The 25,651-nt window shown below is 39.6% G+C and overlaps 5 protein-coding genes, 1 long non-coding RNA gene and 1 other non-coding gene across 10 annotated transcripts; 6 read left to right on the top strand and 1 right to left on the bottom strand.

Moving 5' to 3' along the window:
• Positions 1–2,891, top strand: LOC112286081 (uncharacterized). The gene is made up of 6 exons (XM_024527636.3): positions 1–29; positions 196–485; positions 774–1,174; positions 1,525–1,688; positions 1,833–2,064; positions 2,339–2,891. Exons 1-6 carry the CDS (start codon positions 1–3, stop codon positions 2,579–2,581), a joined length of 1,359 nt encoding a protein of 452 aa, XP_024383404.2. The 3' UTR covers positions 2,582–2,891.
• Positions 1,370–1,476, top strand: LOC112292480 (U6 spliceosomal RNA). Its single transcript, XR_002972759.1, has one exon. It is a non-coding gene; the product is annotated as a U6 spliceosomal RNA (small nuclear RNA).
• A 779-nt stretch (positions 2,892–3,670) lies between the features above and the next one.
• Positions 3,671–5,708, top strand: LOC112286087 (uncharacterized). Of its 3 annotated transcripts, none has more exons than XM_090252884.1 (5): positions 3,671–3,810; positions 4,588–4,795; positions 4,947–5,029; positions 5,208–5,263; positions 5,430–5,708. In XM_090252884.1, exons 2-5 carry the CDS (start codon positions 4,624–4,626, stop codon positions 5,506–5,508), a joined length of 390 nt encoding a protein of 129 aa, XP_090109010.1. In that variant the 5' UTR covers positions 3,671–3,810; positions 4,588–4,623; the 3' UTR covers positions 5,509–5,708. The 3 variants fall into 3 exon arrangements, with proteins under 3 accessions (XP_090109010.1, XP_090109045.1, XP_073392635.1); XM_090252919.1 differs by having other exon boundaries at positions 3,787–3,838; XM_073536534.2 differs by having other exon boundaries at positions 3,787–3,883.
• Positions 5,709–5,977: 269 nt separating this feature from the next.
• On the top strand, positions 5,978–6,707 carry LOC149989817 (uncharacterized). The gene is made up of 2 exons (XR_016504682.1): positions 5,978–6,117; positions 6,634–6,707. It is a non-coding gene; the product is annotated as an uncharacterized LOC149989817 (long non-coding RNA).
• Positions 6,708–10,007: 3,300 nt separating this feature from the next.
• LOC112284670 (cinnamoyl-CoA reductase 1) lies at positions 10,008–13,095 on the top strand. The gene is made up of 7 exons (XM_024524703.2): positions 10,008–10,168; positions 10,612–10,805; positions 11,219–11,376; positions 11,687–11,872; positions 12,022–12,172; positions 12,351–12,540; positions 12,840–13,095. Exons 2-7 carry the CDS (start codon positions 10,634–10,636, stop codon positions 12,928–12,930), a joined length of 948 nt encoding a protein of 315 aa, XP_024380471.1. The 5' UTR covers positions 10,008–10,168; positions 10,612–10,633; the 3' UTR covers positions 12,931–13,095.
• A 261-nt stretch (positions 13,096–13,356) lies between these two features.
• Positions 13,357–22,630, bottom strand: LOC112284662 (1,4-alpha-glucan-branching enzyme 3, chloroplastic/amyloplastic). Of its 2 annotated transcripts, none has more exons than XM_024524676.3 (22): positions 22,145–22,630; positions 21,293–21,763; positions 20,987–21,058; positions 20,617–20,681; positions 19,532–20,326; positions 19,064–19,236; positions 18,834–18,923; positions 18,448–18,523; positions 18,089–18,196; positions 17,495–17,585; positions 17,274–17,375; positions 16,931–17,033; positions 16,454–16,591; positions 16,147–16,215; positions 15,890–15,988; positions 15,574–15,651; positions 15,236–15,346; positions 14,826–14,906; positions 14,485–14,589; positions 14,064–14,149; positions 13,767–13,821; positions 13,357–13,521 (listed from the first exon to the last, which is right to left on the bottom strand). In XM_024524676.3, the coding sequence occupies exons 2-22, from the start codon at positions 21,706–21,708 to the stop codon at positions 13,483–13,485; spliced, it is 2,952 nt and encodes a 983-aa protein (XP_024380444.1). In that variant the 5' UTR covers positions 21,709–21,763; positions 22,145–22,630; the 3' UTR covers positions 13,357–13,482. The 2 variants fall into 2 exon arrangements, with proteins under 2 accessions (XP_024380444.1, XP_024380454.1); XM_024524686.3 differs by having other exon boundaries at positions 21,968–22,595.
• A 171-nt stretch (positions 22,631–22,801) lies between these two features.
• LOC112284677 (large ribosomal subunit protein eL34) lies at positions 22,802–24,535 on the top strand. The gene is made up of 4 exons (XM_024524707.3): positions 22,802–22,937; positions 23,151–23,230; positions 23,777–23,886; positions 24,328–24,535. The coding sequence occupies exons 1-4, from the start codon at positions 22,859–22,861 to the stop codon at positions 24,425–24,427; spliced, it is 369 nt and encodes a 122-aa protein (XP_024380475.1). The 5' UTR covers positions 22,802–22,858; the 3' UTR covers positions 24,428–24,535.
• Positions 24,536–25,651: the final 1,116 nt, after the last annotated feature.

Raw genomic sequence — 25,651 nt, 5'->3', positions numbered from 1 at the left:
ATGCATCCCTGTATTGAGTTTATGCATTTGTAAGGAAAACCCAACTGCAAATAAGGAGCTAAAAGAAAAACAAAAACCCACCGTTTTGAGACTATTACATAAGACTTAAGATAGAAGGACTAAAATTAGGGCTCCAGGTGTGGGTCCCGAGTGGCTACTCGCCGTAACTAGAAGCACCGAGTGAGTGTGTTGCAGGATAGCAGCAGCCGATGTGGCTCCACCGTGGAAAGCCTCACTCGTGAGAAGTGTTGTCCCCCCACAAACTATTCCAGAATTGCGCCACCTCAAGGCTTCACAACTTGATTTTGATGGCGATTTGAGGTTGAACGGTCGCATAGAGTGTGAATTGCGGCAGTGGCATCTGAAGGGAATATTTTGTGTGCACCTGCGAAGCGCTGGAGCCTTGGAGTCTGTTAATATGCGCCCTTTTGTGCAGTACCCATTGAGGGCAGCCTTGGGGCACGGCAATCGACGTACTCTTTCGTGTGTGTCTTTTCGATCTCTTGGTCGTGTTTTCCTATCGTTGCTTGTGAATATTGTGCACGGATGTCGTCATGAGTGCGATCGTTGGAGAATATTTCTTAGTTTCTGAATTGGGTGTCGAGGGGTTTTTTGGGTGTGGAGTTATTGATGAGTAGCTGCGAGCGATTGAATCTCAGGAAAGTGGGAATTATGACGTGTTGGCCTGGGAGCATCGTCCATGTTAAAATGTTCCGGATGCGTGAATAGGGTGAATTTTTGTCATTGATGGCGTCTGTCATTCTTATTTTCAGCATTGCGGGAGCTCGGTGGAGAGAGAGTATCAGTAGTTCGTTCAAGTTCCACTGAGTTTGGAGCGAACATCCAAAAACCATGCTCGTCGTCAGGTCATCGTTGCAGAGTACTGTCAAGCAACCACTACCAGATGCTCCTCGGAAGATCAGAGACCACTATCCCACAATTTTCGCGCTTAATTCATGTTACCAAAGCGGTGGACCAAGAGGGGGGTATTCCCGTGGAGGATGAAGGGAAGAAACTGGTGGGGAAACAGTACGAGTGTATCCATGCGGACCTGGTGGCTGATGGAGATGTGGGTTTAATCACGTTGGACAGACCCAAGGCTTTGAATGCCCTATCACATGCCCTCATGGTTGAGGTTGTGGATGCCTTGCAAACATTCGATGCATCTACTCAGGTGCGAGAATCTTGTCACCTACAATTTGAATATTATATTACATATGGCATTGCATCATGTATCCTTGCATTTATGCTTGGCTTCATGGCTACTTTATCAGATATAGCCTTTGACTTGGAAGTGAAGGATGAAGGCTAAAACCCGCATAGTTGCAGTTTAACTAGAAAAGCTGTTTTACTTTGTAGGACTGTTCAGGCATTTTTCTCTTTGGATTCATTGGATGACACAGGAACTACACAGAGGATTAGTATTGCTCCTGCGCAAGAATGACATGCACTTGTAGAGATGCGGTCAAGTTTTTATTTGGTTCTTTCTTTCTCATATTGCGTTGGAATGCATACGCGGAACAGGTGGGAGCAATCGTATTAACAGGAAAAGGTAAAGCATTTGCTGCTGGGGCTGACATCAAGGAGATGAAAGACAAGACGATGGTGGATGCTTATGCCTCTCGTTTTGTAGGTCATTGGAATGCTGTGACTGCCATCCGTAAACCTATAATTGCGGCCGTGAATGGGTGAGCGCCATTTGTGACGTAGCTTCTTAAGCTGTGCATGTTAGTCCTTATCATTTAAAACAAAAACAATTGTGAAATCGATGAAAATAAATCAAACATGAAGTGGATGTAGGTCATTGGTATTGATAAGTGGCAATTGTACAGCTATGCATTGGGAGGAGGCTGTGAGCTAGCAATGTTGTGCGACATTATCCTTGCAGGCGAGAGAGCTCAGTTTGGTCAACCCGAGCTTAACTTGGGAACCATTCCTGGTATTGGAGGAACGCAGAGACTCATCCGTGAAGTTGGCAAGTCCCGAGCCATGGAGATGATTCTGACTGGTAAAAACTTTATGGGAGCTCAAGAAGCTGCCCAGAGAGGACTTGCCTGTCGTGTGGTAAGCTCCTCGAATTGTGATTAACCATTTCAACGTTTCTCTATTGTCCGATTGCGTTGCTTGGAGCCTAAATCTTAGTGCAGAAACATTAAGTTCGTTGTTGCTATCCGGCAGATTCCAGCAATGTTCAGTTTGTGACACTTCACAATTCCATAATCATGGATACTCATATCACCTTCAGATGCCTTGGTTTGCTCTATTCCCTTAAACCTTGTTTTTCCAGGGGTACCTTCTCGAGAGTACTTTGTGATTGACTGCTTGTCGTTTACTGCAGGTGCCAGGAGAGGATGCAGCATTAGTGGCAGAAGCAATCTCCCTTGCAAAGGAAATTTCAAAACAGTCAAAGCCTGTTGTGGCGATTGCCAAGGAAGCTGTGAATACAGCCTATGAACTGGGTCTAACGGAGGGCATAAAGAGAGAGCAGATAATGTTTTATGCTACATTTGGGTTGGAGGATCAGAAGGAAGGTATGTCCGCCTTTGTTGATAAACGTAGTCCAGAGTTTAAGGACAAATAAGCCTTCGTCAGGCAGCTATCTTGGAATCAAAGTTGTGGTTACCAAGGTCCAGGGGAAGCAACCAGATGTCGCCACAGGGTCAAAGAATTTGTATGCCTTGTTTGTTGATGATGGGCAGGAGGGACATAAAAATGTGAAGAACCCAATCTAATATCACATTCAACAATAACCTCGCTCAACTTTTTCTGTTAGAATAGAGCTTTACTGTGTGCATGGTGGGTTAGTGTTTCTCACTTGGTGAACCTCAGTGAAAAGTTCTATAAAAATCTGTCATTATTCGTGACATCAAATAAAATAACTTTTTTCAAAATTTTAAATTTTAAATTTTTACCTATGATAAGGTCTTTGTGACCTTATTAGGTTTCATCATTATAGCACTCAATTTTTAACTTTTTTTCTTTTTTCTTTTTTTTTTCTTTTTTCTTTTTATACTTCATACACTATATTAATGTGTTGTTGGCTAGCTATCAACCAATTTCTTTTAAATCAAGAAATAAGACCTTTATATGGAGCATTTTCATTGTGACCTACATTGAACAATATATGTGCATATATATATATATATATATATATATATATGTATATCCAGCACGTACTTCTAAAATTTTAAAACTTGACCAACTTAAATTGGAGACTTCAATGATCCCAATGTAAAGTTTCTATTCAATCAGATTGATTAACTGGTAGAGTAACATACAAATTTGTCTTTCTACTTCACTAATAAGAGGTCTGTTCAAAAAAAAAAAACGACCGTCCTAGTCCGAATTTTAATCGTTGAATTGTATTCTATCCAATGAAAATAAGAATCCAAAGCTTATACGTAAAACTGAGTATCAAGTCCAACATCAAAATGTGTAAAAAGTTGGCAGTTTAATCAATGACCAAAACACCAACTACTGATTGAATTTTGAAGAATAATTTTACATGTTTTAGAAAGTTCAGTTAATTTGTTCACATTTTTATTTCGAGTGGAAATCACTATCATAGCTGATGAAACCTCTCTGTTCACACTGGCCGAGATAACAAACCAGCTGTCTTCGAAACTTGGCAGGTCCACGTCGATCCACGTGTGCAGATTCGACTGCCACGTATTCGACTGACGTGGCAGGCTGAGCCTCGGAGCCCATCCCGAGTGGGCCTTTGCACCCACACATCTCATAGTATTTGCAAATCTGGGATTAGGGTTTCGCCATAGCTGTGTCTTCTTTTCCACTTCGACCGTAGCTGAGGTACTATCGTCGTCTCCAATCAGCTGAAGTCGACTCCCCGATCCATTCTTTACTTGATCTTGCTTTGTTTACGGTTTCCTTGTTTTCTCCTTTTCTTCTTATTCTGTATCTTGTACATACTTCAAATCGTTTTCTGCCCTGCCTGTATTTGGACTTCACTATCTAGTGAGGTGTTGCTGTCGGAATTGGATTTTTTTTTTTTTTTTTTTTTTTTTTTTTCCTTCTTCTCTTGTGATTGCTGTAAGTGTCCATATATGGTACAGATTCGTGATTCTTAAGTCTCAATCTGTTTCAGGGTCCCCGTCTTCGTTATCGTAGTATCTGTAAATCTGATTGACAGATTACGTTGTAATATTCGATCGTCAAGTCCTGTGCGCGGAAGATTTGAAAGTTTGAAGTTGTAGCAAAGGAACATAGTGGCGATTTAGGTTTGGACCTTCACAGTAAGGCATCACAGTTGCGTTAGGGCTCTTCTAAGCCTTTGGTTTTAGGAGTTCTGATGTTGGAGTGTGTGCAATGTTTTGTTATGGGTTTCAGTGGTTTTTGAGAGTTGCAATGGTGTTAAATCTTCCGTCAATTTAAATTTAGACGACCACGAAGTTCTCGAAATGCTAGTCCTTATCGCTTGTATCGTACAATGGATTTCTAGTGGATCACATCGTTGTTGTATCTCGAAATCTACATGTCGAATTCTTTGTGTTGTCGTGAGGTCATGTGAAGAGTTTTTTTAGGAGTTTGCAAAGTCGCTGATAGCATGAACGTGTTTGAACATTTTAGGTGTTCAGTGAGCCTTCTACCCAGTGTGTTCTCACCATGGCACTCCAGTGGTATTTACTTGGAGCAATTGCTGTCGTTGAGGCAGCTGTCCTCCTACTGCTCTCCGCACCTTTGCCACCTAGACTTTCTAAACAGGTTTTGGAGTTCGTTAAAAGAATACTCCAACCCGGTTTGGCTGTTGTGCCGTTTGCACTTTTCCAACTCTTGGGTAATTGGTCTTGAACCTTCTTGTAGTTTTAGCATTGTACACTATCAATTATAAAGAACAAATCTTACTTGTGTATCGTTGTATTATATGAAAAGTATGTTGGCAACATGCTGACTTCTTGTAATGGCACCAATCATCAATTGGATTTCAGAGGTATACTGGAAGTATGAAAATCGCATCAATTGCAGCAAACAGGAGTGTTCCCCATTCGAGAGAGATCGTTTTCAAAGAACGGTAAGGGTCATATTCTTTCGAGTGCATCTGTTTGCCAGCTTCATTCAATTTGGCAGCCTTGAGTATCTGCACACAATATCTGGAATGTTTACTGTTTGTATGGATATCATGATACTGGTTTATCTTTTGAATGTACTTGTTCACGTCCTCACTACATTTCTCACTTTTATTTGCGCAGCTATTCAAGTCTCATCGCAATGCGCTTCTTGCGATTAGTGCTGCATTCTTCTACTGGTATGTATGCAGTTTTTGAAAATTAAAAAATCTCGTTGTGAATACTTCTTTAAGGTCTTTGAACTCATTTCTTTTGGTATTCTATGTACTCGCCTATTTATTCCATGCATCTGACTTAATGTTTTAGCTGAAATGTTTATTATTTGCCTTTGGGTTGTCTCTACAGGCTTTTGTTCCGGATTGCAAAGATGCAGCAAGATTTGTTACAAGCTGAGAACCGGGTGAAGCTCGCGAAGGAGAAGTGATGATTCTCTTTTCAAGTTGGGTAAATTGCGATTCGCAAGGTTGTATACTTTGGTAAAATCTTGGTATATAGCTGAAATGTTTCTACAAAAGTGGAGCTTGAGACCATATTTGTAAGTTAAGGTAAATTTTATTGGGATATATGTAATACGTTGCTGAATATACACACTGGTACCTAAACTGGCTTGCCCAATTTCCATTACTTTTTCACATTTGATAGATTTTTTAATTTATTTTCTTTGCGTCTGTCCTTTGCTAATCGTGTCCTATAGCTAAGTATCATGAAAGTGGCTGCGGAGATTAGGAAGGATATACCTCCCCTACCCAATCGGCAAAATTTGTGTTGTCAACACAGCTTTTGGTATTTCTATCTTATGTTACGTGTTTACCATTCAATGTTTGTTATAATGTTTTCATGTTGTGGTTCATTAAGTTCTTATCTTGTGAAATTGGTTATGAGCACATCGTATTATTTCTACTTGTTCTATCGATCTTTGTTGATGTAAGTGAAGAATCTTGTCTGCACGATGTCCTCTTTGGTGACAATATGAATTCAACAGAATGTTTTAGCACGAGGGTTAAACTTTTGATACCATGTCGGCATCAATCTGGTATTGTCTTCCGTCCCTTTGTATTATTGTTTTATCCGTATGAGGTCCCTATGAATTAAGAGCTCAAGCAGAACAGAGACCAATTTTTCTTTCCTAAACTCTCTGGCTTTGGCAAGCTTTGTATTATTTATATAACCCATTTAACATGTATAGCCCATGACAATTCCGTTTTGCATGTACAATTATAAGGTAATCGTTGAATGCATTTTAAAACTTTTATTCGCAAAGTTCTCTGTTGCATTGTTCAGGTTTTTCCAAATCGAACTCTTTCATGCACAAGAGTATTTACTAGAGCACGTCCATTGGGTTGTGTATTGGAGTCATGTCAAGTAGCCTAACTTTTGTATGAAAAATACGTTCAGTGTTCCATGCCAGAAAACTTAACGTTGAGATGTAATGTGAATTGGCTGAAAACTGATCCATATTGGCTACATTCATATATAATGTTTTGCATAAGCCTATTAGATGTTGGTCTAGGTTCAAGAGTGTTAATGATTCTGTTTGCAAAATGTTCAGTGGTTGAATAGATCCCTCGGTTGATTGATACTGGCCCAGTTGACCCCACATTGGCAAGTGAAAGTCCAAAGAAAGTGCAACCCCAAAATGAGATAAAGTTCTAGCTAAGGCTTCTAGAAACAAGATATATAGAATAGTTCCAACTTGCATGCATCCAAAAAAATTCAATTGCTGATGTAATAATATTTGATAAGTTGTAGAGATGAGTTACGTTGCAAAATTATAGTTTTTTGTAAAGAAATGAGGCAAATATAGTAAATGTTGAGGGGAGCTAATATCTTGGACCATCTTCTTCAATGAAACTCAACTTTTTGCATTGCAAGTAGAAAACTTCTGTAATGAAAATACATAGACAAGATAAGATGTAGAAAAGTTTGATTGGGTGTCAATACCCTCAAAAATCTTTAAGTCTTAGCAAGTCATATCATATGAGAAGTCAATTTTACTTCATAGGATTTCTGAGAGACCTTTGTTGTTATATTTTTTCTAAAACAATAAAAACTAATTCAATTAGATTTTTATGGAGCTCTGTTTTTATGTTTTTATATATTTATGTTTATATGTATATGTATATATATATATATATATATATATATATTCTTACATATTATTTAAAACATAATTGTATATTATTATTGTAATGGGATAAGAGGATAAATAAAATAGATTGGGCATTAATTTTCAACATCTGTGCAAACAAAAAATGCTTAGGCTACTGCCAAACATTTATTTTATTTTATTTTTAATTAACGATTTTTTGTTGAATGTAAATACATGGAAATGAATCCCATTTTCAATTTGAAAACAGAAATAAAAATAAAACTTGTTCAAATAAAACTTAAAAGCAAAACTAAATTATTAATTTCACATAAAAAGAACTTTGTGACAAATCAAACTTGGTTTGATGAGCCCTTTGAAACCAAAGACTTTTTCAAATTTCTTGCTTACAGGCATCATTCTGTTATTCCAAGCACAGTAACAACATGATTATACTTTACTTTAAAACATGAAATTGTGCAAATGTTATCGTGTATAAATAATAACATTTGCATGTCAAGTTGCATGGAAAAGTCATTCAATGCCTAGATTTAATTTTCTGCCACCACCTTCCAGAGTACACAACTAGGGCTTGAACTTTCAGGCTCTGGCACCATCCTAAATTGATGAACCAAATTCATGCTCAGGCATGGCAGGATAGCTGCTATTAGTCTGCCATGTTTCTCAGTCTGACGTGGCAGGCTTTGTCGTGGATTCCCAGCCACAAAAATCTTAATCTAGGATTAGAGGAAATTGTTATTAACCCAATTTTTTCATAAATAAATAACAATAGACTTAAAATTACATATTTGATCACATCTTAATTTTCAGTTAAATACACATTCATCTCATTTTTTGTGTGTGTATAAGAGTAAATTGTGTTTTCATAAAGAAAGTTCTTAGAGTAAAACGGTTGGGATTTTAGTGGGCTGAAAATAAGATAATGATCACTCCAGTAGATCTTGCTGAAGACCACACAACCACAAGTTTAAATATTACATATACATATTTGCTGAAGACCACACAACCACAATTATTGAGAGTTGTAAATGAAATAGATAGAAGTGTGTGTGTGTGTGTATATATATATATATATATATATTTCATCGCTTTCAGTTTGCTTTAATGAGAAAGAGTAACTTGCAATCATGCTCATATCCTTAGAACAATGAATTCAAATATATTCTACATTCGATTTGGCTTTGGCCTCCATGTACCTAACTCAACATATCTTGAAACTTAGACATAATAATGGAGCATTCAAAGAGCACCTCAAAGGTACTTATAAACAATAAATATCAAAGTCTTGAAATGAAATAAACTCATATTCTGTTCCATTTGGTAAGGTATGTTTATTTTGTTTGCTTCGACTATTATTTTTCTTAAAGTACAGTCATTCATGGGTGACAAGATTGTGTTCCATCTTGAGTACATCACAGTCATTCGGTGTTGCTTGCTTTTAGTGCAATTTTTCACCACAAGATCAAAACTTCTACCACTTGGCTTTAAGTCCAGGTTTCACTGTCATTTCCGTCTCGAATAAGTCTGCCACATCAAAATCAATGCATTTTAGATTCTATTTTGCAAATTTAAAAGTAGAAAGGTATGTGCAATAAACAAAGTTGGTGTAACGCAGGCATTATTTCTCTTTTCCTCTTGATAAATTTTTAGTTATTTGCTCAATCATATAATGGATAATTGAAAATAATCGGAGAACACCTCAGCAGTTTTATTTTATTATGTTTTTTTCTCCGTCTACCCTCTTAATATTAAAGTTGAGTTTTTGCACAGTGAAGGCACTTGCTAAAGTAGAGGAAAACCCAGGCATTCATTAACAAGCCATAAGAAAAAATATATGATCTTTTATGCTCCAAGTCACTGACTAGTTTTTTTTTTTTTTTTTTTTTTTTTTAATTTTTCAAGGTGTAAGCCAATGTAAGCATTGGGTACTCCAATGAAAAGCATGATCTTGACCAAGACATGTATACCTAGCAAGAGACAAAAGGTTTACCCACCCTATCTACCTATCTATCTTATTTTTAAATCTTAGAATTTTAAAGCCCTCTAGATGAACATTCTCCATGAGATGCTTCCCTCCAAGGCCTGAATCTTCAAACACACAAATCCCTCACAACAAAAGCAAAGCAAAGCAAAGGGAGAGAACACATCCCCCCAAGAGAGACAACATCCAGTTCTGCAAAGTCAGGTTTACCGATAACCAGGTACAGAACTTAACAATACGACACTTGGAGAGGTCTAATGAATCGCCACTTGGAAAGACAGACCCCCTGTAACCCCAAAAGATTAAAACTGATGAGTACAGTCAAACACACAAAAAAACACTCACGAAAAGAAGAAAAAAGGAAAACATGCACACACACACACACACACACACATGTGAAGGATGATGTTGAATGAGCCAAGGCTGCATCCTGTCAAGGCCCTTTGGCAGGGACCCTGATGCTGCTGCTGCTTCTGCTGACTGCGATTGCAGCAGATTTCAATGGCAACGCGCTTGAGGACTGACTGACTGACTAACTGGCAGGCAGACTGAGAGAGACAGACAGGAGGGGAAGGGGAAGGGAAAGAAGGGCACATAAGCCTCACCCACAGAGATGCAGATGATGCTTTTGCATCCTGCTGCTTATTGCTTCTGTTGCTGCAAACCAGTTGTCGGCATTCCCTAAGCTCTGATTGCAGCAGTCCTCTGCTGACCTCACAGGCCCACTTTGTCGCACTCACCGTCTCTGACACTCTCTGGAAGTTTGTGTCCCCTTTTGTCAAACCCTCTAGCTCCATCACAACCATCAGCTATATTAGCTCTATCTTCCTGATCATTCTCCCGCATTCTTCGGTTAGCGCCGCTGCAGTCGAGTGTTGCAGTCCAGCACGAGGGGGCGTGTTGGTGTCGGTGTGTGGGCCGCTGCTGTGACCTTGAACTTGGAGCTGGGGGCTTGTTGCACGCCTACTACTCCTGCTTGATTGAGTTTCACCCCAGGTAGTTAGTTCACTGGTGGCAAGTTTAGGTTATTTGAATGAGAAAGATGAATTTTGTTTTCGTTTGTTTAGGTCGTCTGGGTGGGATCTGGAGGGTGAATTTGAAGCTTTGGCTGGTGCATGGAGTGGTGACTTTTGTTTAGTCTTTTTTCTGTTTTGCCTGACGATTCGTGGTTGTGGATTGGATGTGGTGGTCGTTGAAGTGTATGTGTGTGTGTGTTTGTTTTGTATTGTTATGTTTTGTTTTTTGTTTTGTTTTTGTTTTTTTTTTGTTTTTTTTTTTTTTGTGTACTTTGGTGAGAAGGCATTTGTGGGGCTACCTAAGGACCCTGCAGGATGTTGTAGTTGTTGTAACAACGGGGAAGGGAGGTTAAGTTGAGCTCTGAGGTTCGAAGTATGAGTGGTCAACTCGGGTCCAAGCGTTTGTTTTCATTTTCCTGTCAGAAATTCGCAGATAAGAAGGAGAATGGGAGTATGGTATGCTTTCGAGGGGGAGGAATGCGTGCAAGAGGTGCCACGGACAGGGAGGAGGAAGTTTGCCTGTGTAACAGGCAGTTGGAGTCTCCTGGGTACTTGGCTAGTACGCGTGCTTTTGGACAATGGCTACAATGTGCGCTTCACTATCCGCACCACCGTTGGTAATCAATTTTGCCCACCTCAGACCACCTCACAGCATTGGGAAAAACTTTGTCAGAAAAAACCAGTAGCTATGAATACATGTTATATTACCCACAGTCATGTAGGCGGCTGCGAGCTTGAATCAGCCTGTAATCAGATCACACAAGCTTCGACGTCACCAAAAAGCACTAGAATTTAGAGATTAGCACCTTCCGCTGTTCGCAAAGTGTAGATCTTTCGGGCAATTTTGTTGCAAAGAGATGAAATCAGTTACAGAAGGGATTGAATGATAGAGATAAATGACTGGAGAACGTGTTGATTCTAGACGTGATAGTGGAAGATTCAATTGGAATCTGCAAAGTCTATTCGCTGGTGTTGGTTGAACAGTTAGAGTGAATTGTGTATTCATAGATTAATCGATTGTGGTGCGCAGATGAGGCTGCTGCTTTGATGGCCTTGCCTGGAGCCAAGCAACGCTTGGACCTGGCTCAAGCTGACATAATGGACTATGGAAGCCTTATGGAAGTATTCACAGGTTGTGACGGTGTGTTCCACACCTCATCACCCAGCGACCTTGTCTCAACTTACCCAGTGAGTTGTGATTATTCTCTGCCTCTTCAATTACACCAGTTAACCCTACCATATCTCCGTTTTATTTTTATTTTTTTCCCTCGGGATTTTAAGTTATGACTTTCGATTCCAGGTCTCGGTTTTTCTCCTCCAGTTGTCAATTTACTAGAACAATCTTTAGTTGGAACTTTGGCTATGACTAACAATTCAGTAGTGATTATTCCATTGGATATCATACACTAGGATTACAAAGATGGGTGAAGACAGGTGATTTGTCTTTACTCGTGTGTGCCGATACCTTTTTGTTCTGACAATTCTGTAATTTCTGCAGCCCGAGATGGTAGACTTCGAAGTACGTGGGACGTTGAACATTGTGGAGGCATGTGCAAATTCCTCCGTGAAGAGATTAGTACTAACTTCCTCACTTTCTGCCATGGTTTGGGATCAACAACGGCACCCCGAGAAGGTCATCGATGAGAAATGCTGGAGCAACGTAGACTTCTGCCGCTCCATGAAGGTGCAGCATGTTTTGCTGTCTGCCTTATTTCATTAGAATTTTGGGCTGCAGTTCTAGCACGTCCTGAACCAAATTTCGCTCGAAGCTCATGATTTAATACGTTTTAGTTCTTTTATGCGGAACTAACAACAGTATGAGTTTCTCTGCAGCTCTGGGGTCCACTAGCCAAGACTATGTCCGAGAAAGCAGCGTGGTCACTAGCGAGAGACAGAGGGTTGGATATGGTTGTCATCAATCCAGCTATCGTTCTGGGCCTCAAAATGTTCGGCACAACCCAATGCATCTTCACTTATCTCAAAGGTATTTTGAGAAGCATAGGAAGTCCAGTGCGTTCTTTTCGTGTCCTTTGCTTGAGAATTTTCTTGATTCATACTGGGAGACTCCTCTTATGCTACAGCCCTAAATTTGAAGTACATTTAACTGCCTGTCAGTGTAGTGAGCGGTTTTGGTAGGGTTTAATTAAGTTTTTTCTCTGCAGGTGTGAAGGAGCTTCCTCAAAGTGGTCTATTCGCATACGTACACGTCGAGGATGTTGCCAAGGCTCACGTCTCTGCGTTGGAAGCAACAGATGCATCCGGTCGCTATATCTGTTTTGAGGACGTTGTCAGTGAGGAGAAGCTTGTGGACCTAATTCGTAAACTCTACCCAGGCAGCTCCATTCCCTCCAGGTACGCGGTCATTTCAAAATCGCTCCTGTGATCTATGCGGCAGAGGCTTAAACAACATGATAGAGCATGAAATTGCAACATAATCTGACATCAATATCCATCCAGTTTATATACGAGTGTACCGTACTAAAGACCTGTTAATGCTTTCCAAAAACCCTCTCTATGATGCTTAATTTCACCGTCATATAAGGAATGTTTTTTAAGCCAACCAATTTGGGCACACTGCACCTTAGAAGATATGTCGCTGCAGCGTTGGAACAGCGCTTGCTAATGAAAATTTATGCTGCAAACTTGTGCAGATTTTCGAAGAACGGAATTGCACATGTGATATCAAATGAGAAATTGAAAAGTCTTGGAGTGGCATTCCCCGCTCAGCAGAAGATTCATTAACGTTAGGCTATTTGTAGCGGCCGTGAGAATCAAATCATCCGTCACCCATTATTTCCAATCCAGGGGGAGGGATATGTCCATTTACACACCTTGTTGAGGGTCAACAATTTGACCTTGACAGGAGTCCTTTCACATGTGAATAACAACACTGGTTTTTGTGATGTACACCTATCCTATGAGGCTTGACATTGCACCTCATTGATGTGATGTAACAAACGGATGATGCCACTTAAGGAGGAATGAATTTCTGACGTTGCGACTAAACTGTAGTTGGATAATAGGTCAGAGTCTTGGCTCCTGTACTTAGAGGAAGGATTAATGAATGATGGACATGCAATTCTCGTGTAAGCCTGCATATTATATTCTTTTGTTAAACTTGTGATAACAATCCCCATAGAAAAGGATGATGAGAAGTGACATGGAAGATGCAGATAAAAGTCACAAGATGTAGTACAATTGTTACGCAAAACATTTCTTTACGCATCATATACACTCAAATGTTTTGCATCAGTGCAATATGACGTGTAGATAACAAGTATTAGCCAGTGGCTATTAACTACTAGTTTCAAATACTCTCGCCAACTTGTACACCTGCAAAAGACAATGAGGGTTATTGTGATTCGCATATTTAGGTGAAACTTCGCAAAGCTGGAAGTTCTTGGCAGCAGATGTAATTTTATTATGAATAGATACAACCCGGGGTAATGGATTCTGTTAAAATTCATCAACATATATCGTATATTATTTGCTACCATGCTTAACAAGATATTACAAATAAATAGTATAAGCAAACATTTTTGGTTACCAGTTATTACATAAAAATGGAATGGACTTACTTGTGCACTGAGTTGAGGTAGGACCAATAACAATGTGTTCGGAAGTCCATCTGACCTGCACCGTGTTAAGAAATTTCCGAGAAATGTAAGAAGACTGGCTGAATAGCAGAATAACAAGAACAAGTTGCATAGCATCTGAACAGAGACAATTTTGCACGTGTTTAGGATAAGCAACAGACTTACTACTGTTTAGATGGCGCTTTAATCAAAGTTTACCCAAACTCATTATGTCCAAACATGCTAAAAGAAGTATACCAATTATCACAAAAGCAATCAGTATGCAAGAAAATTTCTTACTGTCTTCGAGTAGTATTTAGAAGTTTGTCAGCTTCTTGAAGCTGTCCAAGGCCGCCAAAATTGGGTTGATCGGAGTTTAATACAAGCTGCGAAATTCACAATCCACAGATTAAATAAACTCACATTTCCATCTCCAGATATAACATCTCATGACTACATATAAAATGACAACCGCATCAAGACAGCTTATCCTCTGGTAAGCAACAGAGAGATGGTAAGGGGAAAAAGTAAGAGTATGGTTACTATCATCACTAGTCACAGAAGTCTCGAGAGTCCACCTCCAGTAATTCAGATGCACGTATGCAATATACAAACCTAACCTCACAAGCACTTTCCAGCATTATGTTCACTCTAATGGTAGCCTCCAAAGGAACGAGTGATCGTAAGAACATATGGTTCTTAGGGGCGAGCATTGTACTACCTCATATTCTCCAGCTACTTGTACGCCTACTTTGTACATCTCATATGTGTCCGTTACATGAAAGTTGAATGCGAATAGAAGATTGCCTCTTGTATACACAATGACCTGTCCAATGATTGGAACACATCAAACACACATTATAAACATGGGCAGCGCTGGACTGATTTTTAGGAAGTATACTCGCTATACATTCAGTATGCTCACCTCTACGCAAGTTTTTGCACATGTACAAAAGAAACTCAGATTCGATCTGATAATAATTTAACGATCGCTTGCAGTGATAAGAATTCGTTCCGAAAATCCTGTGCTGTACCACGAGAACATAAGGAAAAAAATGGTACCTTCGTAGTGTCATTTACGTGGCACATATTTGGTAGTCCTTGACCAAGTATATTGTGTGTCTCATCCACTTCCATAAGTGCCTGCAGCAGTAAGATCACAATCTAATCATCAGCGTAATTTGAATGGATACATAAACTTACAAGGAAATAGGAGAAACCGTCATTACAGGTCTTTTTGTAAATTTTTCTGGCAGCATAAGCACAATAATTTTTAATTAGAGATGCTCAATGCGGTATAGATCATGCTTGCAATGATGCCTGAAAAAAAAACACTTAACTCTAAATAAATATCATGTGTCTACACCGAACCCAATACTCCTAATATATGCAGTTAATTGTTTTAAGGCGTGAGCATTATATCTCATCTATCAGTGTCTCGAATTGTATCAAATAACGAGAACTTTACTTACTTGGTCAAAAGCTGCAAGTTGTGAATGAGGACCTTGTTCCTCTAGAAGGTCCCAGCGTCGATACGCATGGGCAAAAGAGTTGTTGTTTTTAGCTCTTGGAAACTCTACCCACTAGCATCACCAATTCAGCTGGTAAGTGGTTGTTTCCATACCACACGTGCGGCTATTGTATTTATTAAATCGAAAAGGTGGATAAGAGCATAGAATCACCAGTACTACAGCTACCAGCACCAGCACCAGCACCACCATCACCATTGATAATAACAAGAAAAAATACATTAAAGAAAATGATAATAACATTAGTAATAATAATTCAGGACATGAGACATGCAGGGTACCTTCGGATGCCCAAATTCGTTACCCATGAAGTTTAAATATGCGCTTCCAGCTAAACTCAACGTGATTAACCGTATAATCTGATCAAAGAGACAAATATGTTGATACTTGAGGAACAGGAAAACTTAATATCAAATCCAAGAAATTCGCCTCTACAAACAACATATGGCTAAGGTAAAGAAAGAGACCACTCTGCATACATCATATGTTTCGACCTTTAGAGTCTAAACCCAAGGAATTTCGAGACAGAATAACTAGCAAACGGGAAAGGGCTGCAATATAGAAACACATACGCAGAGAAAGGTCCAGATTCCCTACTTTATGTAAAGAGATGCCTTCCAGCTTGGAAATGTTTTTGCTGCTTTCCTTAGATGTGCCCAAAAGTGCCTCGGCAAGTGATTGTCCTCCGACAATAGACTAATCAATCAAACAAGCATTAAGTAACTCTGATCAGTTCACACTCAACAAGTTTTATTCAAAGCTCCAAACAGAACCACTTCAAAGCCAACGAAAACATTTATGCAACAAAACAAAGTGAAAGAGAAAACACGAAACTCCTAACATTAGATTCTCACCTGATTGTGATTCTCAGAATATACCAGCGCTTTCGTCGTATTTTCGGTGGTTATCAAAGTTCCTGTGATCTGGAGTCGCATGAAACCAGATTCAAATGTTAAATGAACCATTTCATAGTATTGCACAAGCTATAAGCATAAAATAACATCACAGATGTTGCCATAGCAGTCCACTACTGTAAGAGCTTAAGACTGTAGGGAGTATCACGCACATCACTACTTAATGTCTCCCAAAGTATTACTGAATTTAGATGTACGATTTCATTTCATCGGTTAAATAATGAACAATGGGAACAAGAGAACTTGCCTCAGTTACGCTCCATTCCTGTATTGGAACATTTTCAATAAGAAAGGGCCACATCTCAGAGGGAGCAGAATTCACATAGTAGTCAAAGCCCAATCCTCCTTTGTTGATGGAGTCAACCAAACCAGGATAAAATGTAGCCTTCAACGCAATACCAGAAAAAACATATCAGTTCCTTCAATCTGAACATAATATTTAAGAATCTGAGAGGTTCGGGAACTAAGATTCTAATGGATGTTGATGGCGTTTACAGGGTTCTGTGAGAAAGGCCCTTTTTACTGGTTACGTTCTTCGAAAGTAAATATAATTCCTATGAATGTATTGAATGCAAAGCCTAAGTACTGAGCGACACAATCATCAATAAAGACATCTTCAAAATACTTAGTCCACTCCCAAGCTCTTTTGAAAGTCGAATCAAATTTTGAAAACTGTAAGTGGATTCATCACAGATAACAGAAACTAATGGAGTATGGATCTTACATCTTCAGCAATAGTTATCATGTTGGGTGAAAGTTGGTGCAACATCTCGTTGGCCAGGGACAAATAAATGAGTGCATCTTTGTCAACATATTGATTACAGTAACTGCGGGCCAATGCACAAAGTCAAACGTAACGTTACAAGATGAAGATACTACTGGTTGAAGTCCAAATCACAAGGACCTAGAAATGATAATGTCATTCATCATGTCAGCATAGCTGTACATATACTTTCTACAAAATCTCCCAAGACTTGTCAGACACTTAAGAAAGCTTATCAAGCTGCAGGAAAGGCAGAAGACCCATTCTAGATCTCCTGGGTAGAAATAAAATTATTTAAACTTACTCGTCGAGACCACTGGTAAAGGGAGTGAATCCATTGTGGGTGTAGAGCATGGAAGTGACAGAGTGGAAGTAAAATCCATCGACTTTGTACTCCATAAACCACCTGTGTATGCCATGAACACCATGTCGATTTAACCATTAGAAGTTATTGAACAATAAAGACATAACGCACGTTATCCAGAACTTGCAATTGAGAAGAACGGTGTAGTTCGGAGAGCATACCACTTTGAGTTAGACAAAAGAAATCGGAGCACTTCATACTCCCCATACTTGAACATTCGCGTACCCCAACGTTTGTGATGTCCTCTCCTCCCTGTTAGCATCTCGAACAAATTTATAATGAGCATTATTCGCCAAGTGAAGTACGTCATAGAAACACTAGGATACAAAAAATATTGCTGCTGGATAAATATAATCAAATTCCACTCAAAGTCGTCTTCATTAAAGATGTATTTTGAGAAAGCTAGATCTACGCCTCAAACTATTCAAATCAAATGCAAACATCTTCTTCAAAAATCCTCTTATACTAGCTTCTCCTAAAGCCAACGAAATCTGCTGTTTCCCAAACGGTTATAAATAGAAAAGCACCCATTTGACCCGACTTGCACACAATGACCTGTGACACAATAAGCAAGGTTACTGAATCTCCCTGTAGTTTGATATGCAGATCGCATAATCAATCCAGGGTTCATGAACCTTTCTTAAAGACATTCCATGTCCTGAGTTGCTGTTCATGATCGTGGCTACAAATAGGTTGCTCAAACCTACAATAATGTTAGAAATTTGAATGTACAAGTATACAGTTCTTAAAGATACCTGGATAGAAGTAGCAATCATTCGCTCCATCAAAAGAAGCTAATCCGTTACCCTCGTTCGGAGCAGCATGAGAGTGAACTATGTCCATTACCACCATCAAACCGAGACCTGCGCATACATGATAAAAGCTACGCTATAACATGATATTCTTGTGGTAAGAAACGATACGATTTAAGATGAAAATAAGAGTGGTGCCCAAACCAACGGAACAATAGGTGTGGCGATGAAAACTGGCCCGTGGCACTCTGCAGCGTTGAATTACATACTAGAGGGTAACACCTAGTTCAATCGCATAAGGAATTACGCCAATATTACTTTTTAAAATATGAATTTAGAGATACAGAAGGCAGTAAACTTACCGTGAGCAGTGTCAACAAGTCTCTTAAAATCTTCAGGCGTGCCAAAACGGCTACTAATCGCAAAAAAATTGGTTACCTACATGCCGTTATCCAAGAGTGGCCAAATAAGTGCAAGTTAGTCATGAAAATTCGGCCACATGCTAAGGAAGTCACAACTGAGAGTTTGCAGCATGATAGCTTGGCTTCAACTTGGGACAGGGATGTGGCCTGGTAACTTTGGTATAAGGATGATATATCACGGTTCTAGCATTGATGCGTGCCAAAACAGATGTTAGAGCTCTTTCTACTGTGATCCTTAGCATATACTTAAAACAAATATTTCATGTAATAATTCACAATAGTACAAGAAGATATTAAGACTGGGGTGTATATAAATTCGTGAACACCTTGTAGCCAACACTAGAATAATCAGCATGTTCTTGTATGCCAAAAAGCTGTATGACGTTGTATCCTGCTTTTGCCACTCGAGGAAGAACCTTCAGAATTAACAAACACACACACACACACACGTGTCAGACATTTATTGCTACAAATTCATGTCAATACTGGTAAAACATCATTAGCTTCGAAATGATTAACTAAAGACAGTTCAGGAGAAGCACAATGATATTATTACCGTGTCAGTGAAATCGTTGAAAGATGCAATTTTAGGACTTTCGCCACTAATGCCAACATGGCATTCATAAATTCGTAAAGTTTGCGGTTTGGAGGGTCGATCAAATTTCCAGTTGTATTGCTGGTCTTTGGGAAGATCCCAAAATATTGCACTTACTTCATTGCCGTCTGGATCTGTGATCGAAATGAAAAATCATCAACTGGGACATCATTTATTCTAGCCAATAAGTCCAGAAAAAGTATAACCAAGGCTCTGTTATGTTCATAATTAAAGTTAATCACCTATACAACTAAGTGTTTTTGGAACGGATAGATTAGACTTGTGTGTTTTGGTATTCTACTATACTTAAACTGAGCCCTTATTCTGAGCTGGTCCAGTAATAAGTACATGATCTTATGTAATTCTACTGGTTGAACTAAAACTTTGAAACACCCGGATAGCTAATCGTTTCAATGTATCCATGCTTACCAGGAAGAACATATGAAGCCCATGCAGGCACTCGCTCCAATGGTCCCTCTGGAGTATGTAAATAAGCGCGATAACGGTCACCATGAGAAATGCCTGGAATATACTTCTTCTCCCAAGCTTTTCGACCTTTAACAAAATTTTCCCAGTAATTCTCGGGCCACTCCTTTTCCTCCACTCTTTTCGCCCAAACAGGGTCATCAACAAGCTCCATCTCATCGCGATTTATGCCATCGTCTTCGACTAAAATTGAGGGTAAGTCCTTGCCTTTCTGTGCCTCCGCATTACTTGCCAACCATTCCTCCATATGGCTCTCCACTGCAGCTTTGAATTCTTCAAGAGTTTGAGGTTCTCTTTCATACTCGTCGTCGTCGTCGTCATCACCACTATCATCATCATCGTAGTACATTTTCTTTTTCTTCTTGCTCTTATATTTAGCTGAAATATCTTTAACCATTTCCATTGGATCCAAATCCTTCCCAAAAATAGTTGTAAACAGTTCCTGTGCTAAATCATCCTTGTGCCCAGACATGAACTCATCTTCTCCAGGATCCCAATATTCTTGGTCAATCCTCTCGAACAGTGCATCCTCGTCAATGTCTTCATCACCCTTGTCGTAGTCAGCATCGTAATTATATTCTTGAGTGGCGTTGTCTTCCTCTTCTCCCTCGCGGAGAACGTCATCTATGCGTACGTGGTAGTACCCGAAGTCATCCCTGCCGAAATAACCCTCACGAGCAAAATGCTTCCTATGCTCCCGATTGTTAAAGTCTCCTACAACAGAGCAAAATCGTGCACCTGTACAGACCATCTCAGTCAATCAGCGAAGTGGATGATTGTGCTGATACAGAAACCAGAGATTTATCAATGTTTCAAATATCAGTAACTAAGCTCATTACAATGGTTCCATAACTTATCATCTAATACGAAACCTGCGAAAAAGAATCCAGATTCGCCATTCACTTGCTTCTAAGATACACGCAAATGAATGAAATAAGCAATTTCTGCAAGATGCGATGATAGCTATTCTAGTCTACGTGATGGTTATGTCTATCTTAAAAAAAGAATTTTTTAGCAATACAGTGTACCTGGTGCCCACTCATAGAATTCGACGTGGTGTCCTGGATTTCGATGCATTCCCATGTCCTCGTACCTGCAAATAAGGTACTTAAGCTCAGGCCATAAACCAAGGAGTCTATATGTGTGCCAAGTTCCTCACAATGTCATGACAACTTGGATAAACTTCCAATGAAAAACTTCAACATCCTGAAACCAATACTTTTAACAAGTTCTCACGTGCCCAAAGGGGCTGTCAATCTCAGAATCACATATTATAAGGATGACATGTGAAGTTGAAACACGCAGAATGGGATGCTTCTCTACAGGAAATAAAATAGCAAAACGGAAAAAAGGAAAAACCTTTTCTAAAGGTTAGGTAGAAGCATATTGATTACTTACGCATTAGCAAACTCAACAAGATCCTCATCACGCTCTGCAATCAGTTGCTTCAGATCCTTCAGTGCTTTATACCTGCATCAGAAGAGGAAGTCACAATCAAAGAACTATGGCAAGCCACTCATTTTCACAGATTCTGAAAGAGAATCTGGACCTCAGAAGGGAAACCCAAAACCAATTGGAGTTACCAAAGTATAAGAACGAGACAATTCTGTGCCTCGAACTCAGTCCAAATAAGACAAAAACCTCTTAAGCCCTTCACTTTGAACAAAATGGTTATTGCTGAGAAGGGCGAGAAGAAGGAAAAACCTTTCACGGGTAAATGTTTGAAATGCTTTGGTCTTCAATCCTTTTTCTTTAAGGAATCCCACAGGATTGACACCACCACGATTTGTATCACCCTCCTCGGCTACATTATTCTTGCTCTGTGTATTACCCTTCTTCGTTGGTTGTGCAACATCCTCCTCTGCTCCTGCCATGCGCACACATCCTATTCGCTTGCATGTCCTGCTTGCTCTTCTCCCAATGCTCCTGATCACTCGGCCGCCAACGACATGCCTGTCCCTCAAATATCCTAAACTTTGACGCAGCCCCAGTCCAGATCTTTCATAACCACGAAACTTTACACCAGACAAGGAAGCTTGTGAAGCCCAAGTCACAGCCTCTACAGAGACCAAATTTGACTTGAACGCAGGCACGCATTGGATTCCAGTACTTAAGGCCATTGCTCTGGATGCACTGGAAACCTTAAAAGTATCTTTCAGGCCACCCAACCAACATCTGAAAACCAAAGAAACAATCCTGTAAGAACATTGTAGCAGGTCCACTCAATGCTGTGATTGTCTATTAACTGGAAATTAATGAGGTCATTACAGGATAGACTCCAGGTAATTAATCGACTCTTAAGACGAAATTTCCCTGGGAAGACCATTCACCAATATCGTTCCTCATGTCTAGGTTGCATTTAAAACCACATCCACTCACCATGTTGTCCAAAAACCATGTCGTAATTGACAGCTTAGCGCGCAGTGAAACCTATTCTTTTAAAGATCATCTTCACTCTTCTGCACACCACTCTACTAACTGCAGTCTCCACAAATTGCAATTGAAGTATAGCGTCTCACGGACTTGAAAAATTGCTTCAGAGTTTAGAAATAACACCTTCTACGTTGAAACTTCTTCGTTTTCCTCACCGTACTGAAACAACGAAAGATGTTGAATCCTTTTTGACACGATCGACTCGCGTCAAATGCACAAAACGTAATGCTCAAAATCTTTCAAACACTGAAGCAAGGTTTCTCCTCGATAGACTCAATCACCATCTTCCGCTCTCTTTGACGCATTCTCCCACTGCACAAGGATAATCCTATCATTGCTGCTCAATTCAAGGCTGCTCTGCTTAAGCATCAGGCCATTGAAGAAGAAGCTACACAATTTTAATTGCCAATTCCGACGCTCCAGTCACTCAAACCATGAAAGGCTTATGATTCTAGAAGGTGGGTTGTTTCACAGACTCCCAACCAAGCTCATCCACAACGTCCCACTGTCTCCAAAGGAACAACCTCGTGCTGCAAGCCACTCTACACTTGCTGGCGCTCCTGAGGGTTTTAGAACAAAAACCTCGCGTAAAAAGCCTCATTCAGAAAATCCACAACAATTATCCAAAACCCCGCTGACCTGTACCTTTTTCTGTTTCTTCGAGTATGTCTGTGACATCAACAGTGGGAACGGGTCATGCACCACGGATGGATGAAATTAGGGTTTAAGGAGAGGGCCATAGGGGAGGGGAGAGGGCGCCGCTGACTCTCTTCGTGCTCTTCTGTGTTGCGAGATCGCAGTACCGGAACATAGCAGGCTATCTCCTGGTCTGTCACCATGGTTCAGCGATTAACGTACCGTCGCCGCCACTGCTATGCCACCAAGTCGAACCAGACCCGCGTGGTCAAGACCCCAGGTACACTGCCTTCCCTCTCTCTTTGTCGCGAATTTTCTAGGCTACGGATTTCGGCTTAGATATTTCGGCATCGTGTTTTGGGGTTTGGGGCCAGCATTGTGCGATATGTAGGTCGAGGGAACAATTCTTGTTGCTCTGAACTTGAAGGTTTCGGAGAGGCTTAAGTTGGACTGCAATCAGAGTGCTCAAGCCCCGTCGTTGTGTGGCATGCAGGTGGTAGGAATGTCTTCCAGACCGCCACAAAGAGGGCAGCTGGGCCGAAGTGTCCAGTGTCTGGAAAACGTATTGCTGGGGTGAGTTTTCATTACCTGGCGGGTTAAGTCTGCATAATCATGTATGGTGAGCGACTTAGATTTGTGGATAGTTCTGAGTTTTAGGGTTTGAGAAGAATTAGGTTTTAGGCGGATTTACTAAAACCTTACCTAACGCGGTGCTGTCTACGCCTGTTTAGTTTTTTTAATGGTGTGTAATTACATTCAGTCATCAAGGATCTTCTTTATTAGTATGCAATTTTGTGAAAATAACGAATCATTAATTTTATCCTAGGATTATCCTAAATGTACTTATCGTTTCGTGAGAACAATGTAATTCATGCAATGTTTTTAGCTCTATGTCGAGGTTTGTGTGATCGGCGTAGAAAGGTCCTGTACAGTATTGATAGAAGGGAAACTTTACAATGTTCTGTTTGAGTTGTAAGTGAGTCAAGGGATGCGTCAGTTTGTCGCAGCAAGATTCGTCTGAAGTCCACGATGTAGGAACAGCTATAACCTTGTAGGTATTGATCTAAATACATCATAAACTTACATGAACAGGGTGCTCACGGGTGATGGTCATTGCAGATTCCTCATCTGAGACCCACGGAGTACAAAACCTCTCGTCTTCACAGGCACAAGAAGACAGTCAACCGGGCCTATGGCGGCAACTTGGCTGGTTCCGCAGTTCGGGAACGGTATGTGCATTACCCTCATATTCATATGTCATTACATCAGTATTACATTTGGATATATTCCCGTGTATTATCGAAGGTGGACACAGTTTATTATGAGGTTCTTTCTCTTCCGAAATATGGTTAAAGCTCCCATCACACATGAGTAATATGTTCTATCCATGTTCCGTCTGAGGCATAGGTTTCATGTAGTGCTTTATTAACTGTTCCAAACCAAGCATGGACCAAATTTGAAGGGTTTGTTTACGACGCAGTTGGTTTTCTCAGCGAACATATCAATTCTAGACAGTTTTCTTTACAGTCAGTCTGAGCTATCAAGCCCGTAGTGCAATCATGCTCTGTGGTTACATGTATTGTTATAGTTGTGCATGTTTGCCCTAGCTGTGTGACTTGGAATCATCATCTGTATTTCTAATAAATCGTGATCAATTTTGTCCGATGCAGCATTATCCGAGCTTTTCTAGTTGAGGAACAGAAGATCGTGAAGAAGGTTTTGAAGATCCAGAAGTCAAAGGAGAAATTGGCTGCTAAGACCCAATCCTAAGTTATTTGAGATTAGTTTCACTGAGCACTTCATGAGCAACAGTATGTCTGCTATGAGAACTTAGTCTTTTCTATTGATTGATCTATAGAAGGCCCTCTGAGATTTCAATTCTCTTGCGTATTGTTGATTTGTGAGTATTGATTGCCTCGAGTATCGGTTCATCGATTATGTCATGTTTCCATGTGAGAATATTTTGGAAGGGTGAGGATTTCAAGGATGGGCAACACACAAAGTTTCGTGATTATTTTCTACGATTCAGCAGCTCATTAGAATGAGCGGTAATGCCCTAAAATGAAACATTCGCTCGTAAAATTGATTATTAACATTTTGAAGGGAAATATATCATGCTGTTTTCTGTTGTAATCTGAAATTCTCGTAGCTTACGGATTGTTCCATGAGCAGTCATCACAACGGGCATTGCTCGTGTTTGGTCATTACCTAAACCGCAGCTTCAATTGCAATGAATTTACAAAATAAACTAGAAATTATCAAAACAATTAAAACAATTGTACCATAGAAGAATTATCTTAGATGTATGGCTATATTTTGTAGCAACAAGCATCACTATCCAATGTGTATTTTGTTCATATGTCACAAGAAACTTGAAATTTCTCAGTATTAACAAAGAGTGATTGTGGAGATCTTGTCATAGATATAATCATGGTTAGATGGAAGGACATTATGTACATCTCTTTCCTTCTTATAAAATCAATTAAAATATTCATGCAATTTAATTTATAATATCTTGCATCTAATTTAACACTCAGCTTTAATAGAATAAAATTACTTCTAATAACTCTTTATTAATTACCCGTAACAAACTACAATTGTTCTTCATATAAGTGGTGTTAGAGGTGGCAGCAGAGGTGGCTCTAATTTTTTAAAATTAAATATCCATTAAGTAAAAAAAAAAAAAAAAAAAAAAAAAAAATCTTTTCGTAGTGTAGCTGTTGCACTTTACATGAAATTGGAGGAATAAATTTGGAGACTTATTAGCAGTTCTATCTACAATACATTACTAAAAAGTTGATAAGGATATGAATCTCAATTTTGTAATGCAAAATAAACCTCCACCAATGCTTTAGAGCTCTACCACTGGGACCCTTCACATGCGTTTAATTAGCAACTTTCGAGGATAATCCTTAAAAATCTAATAACCATTCTGTTTCCTTCATCTCAGCCACAGAGAAAACGGTTTTGAAGACTTTAAATGCTGGTGTTGTT

Source organism: Physcomitrium patens, chromosome 1 (assembly GCF_059467195.1).
Source record: "Physcomitrium patens ecotype Gransden chromosome 1, ASM5946719v1, whole genome shotgun sequence".
NCBI lineage: Eukaryota > Viridiplantae > Streptophyta > Bryopsida > Funariales > Funariaceae > Physcomitrium > Physcomitrium patens.
This window is presented reverse-complemented; position numbering and strand designations above follow the sequence as displayed.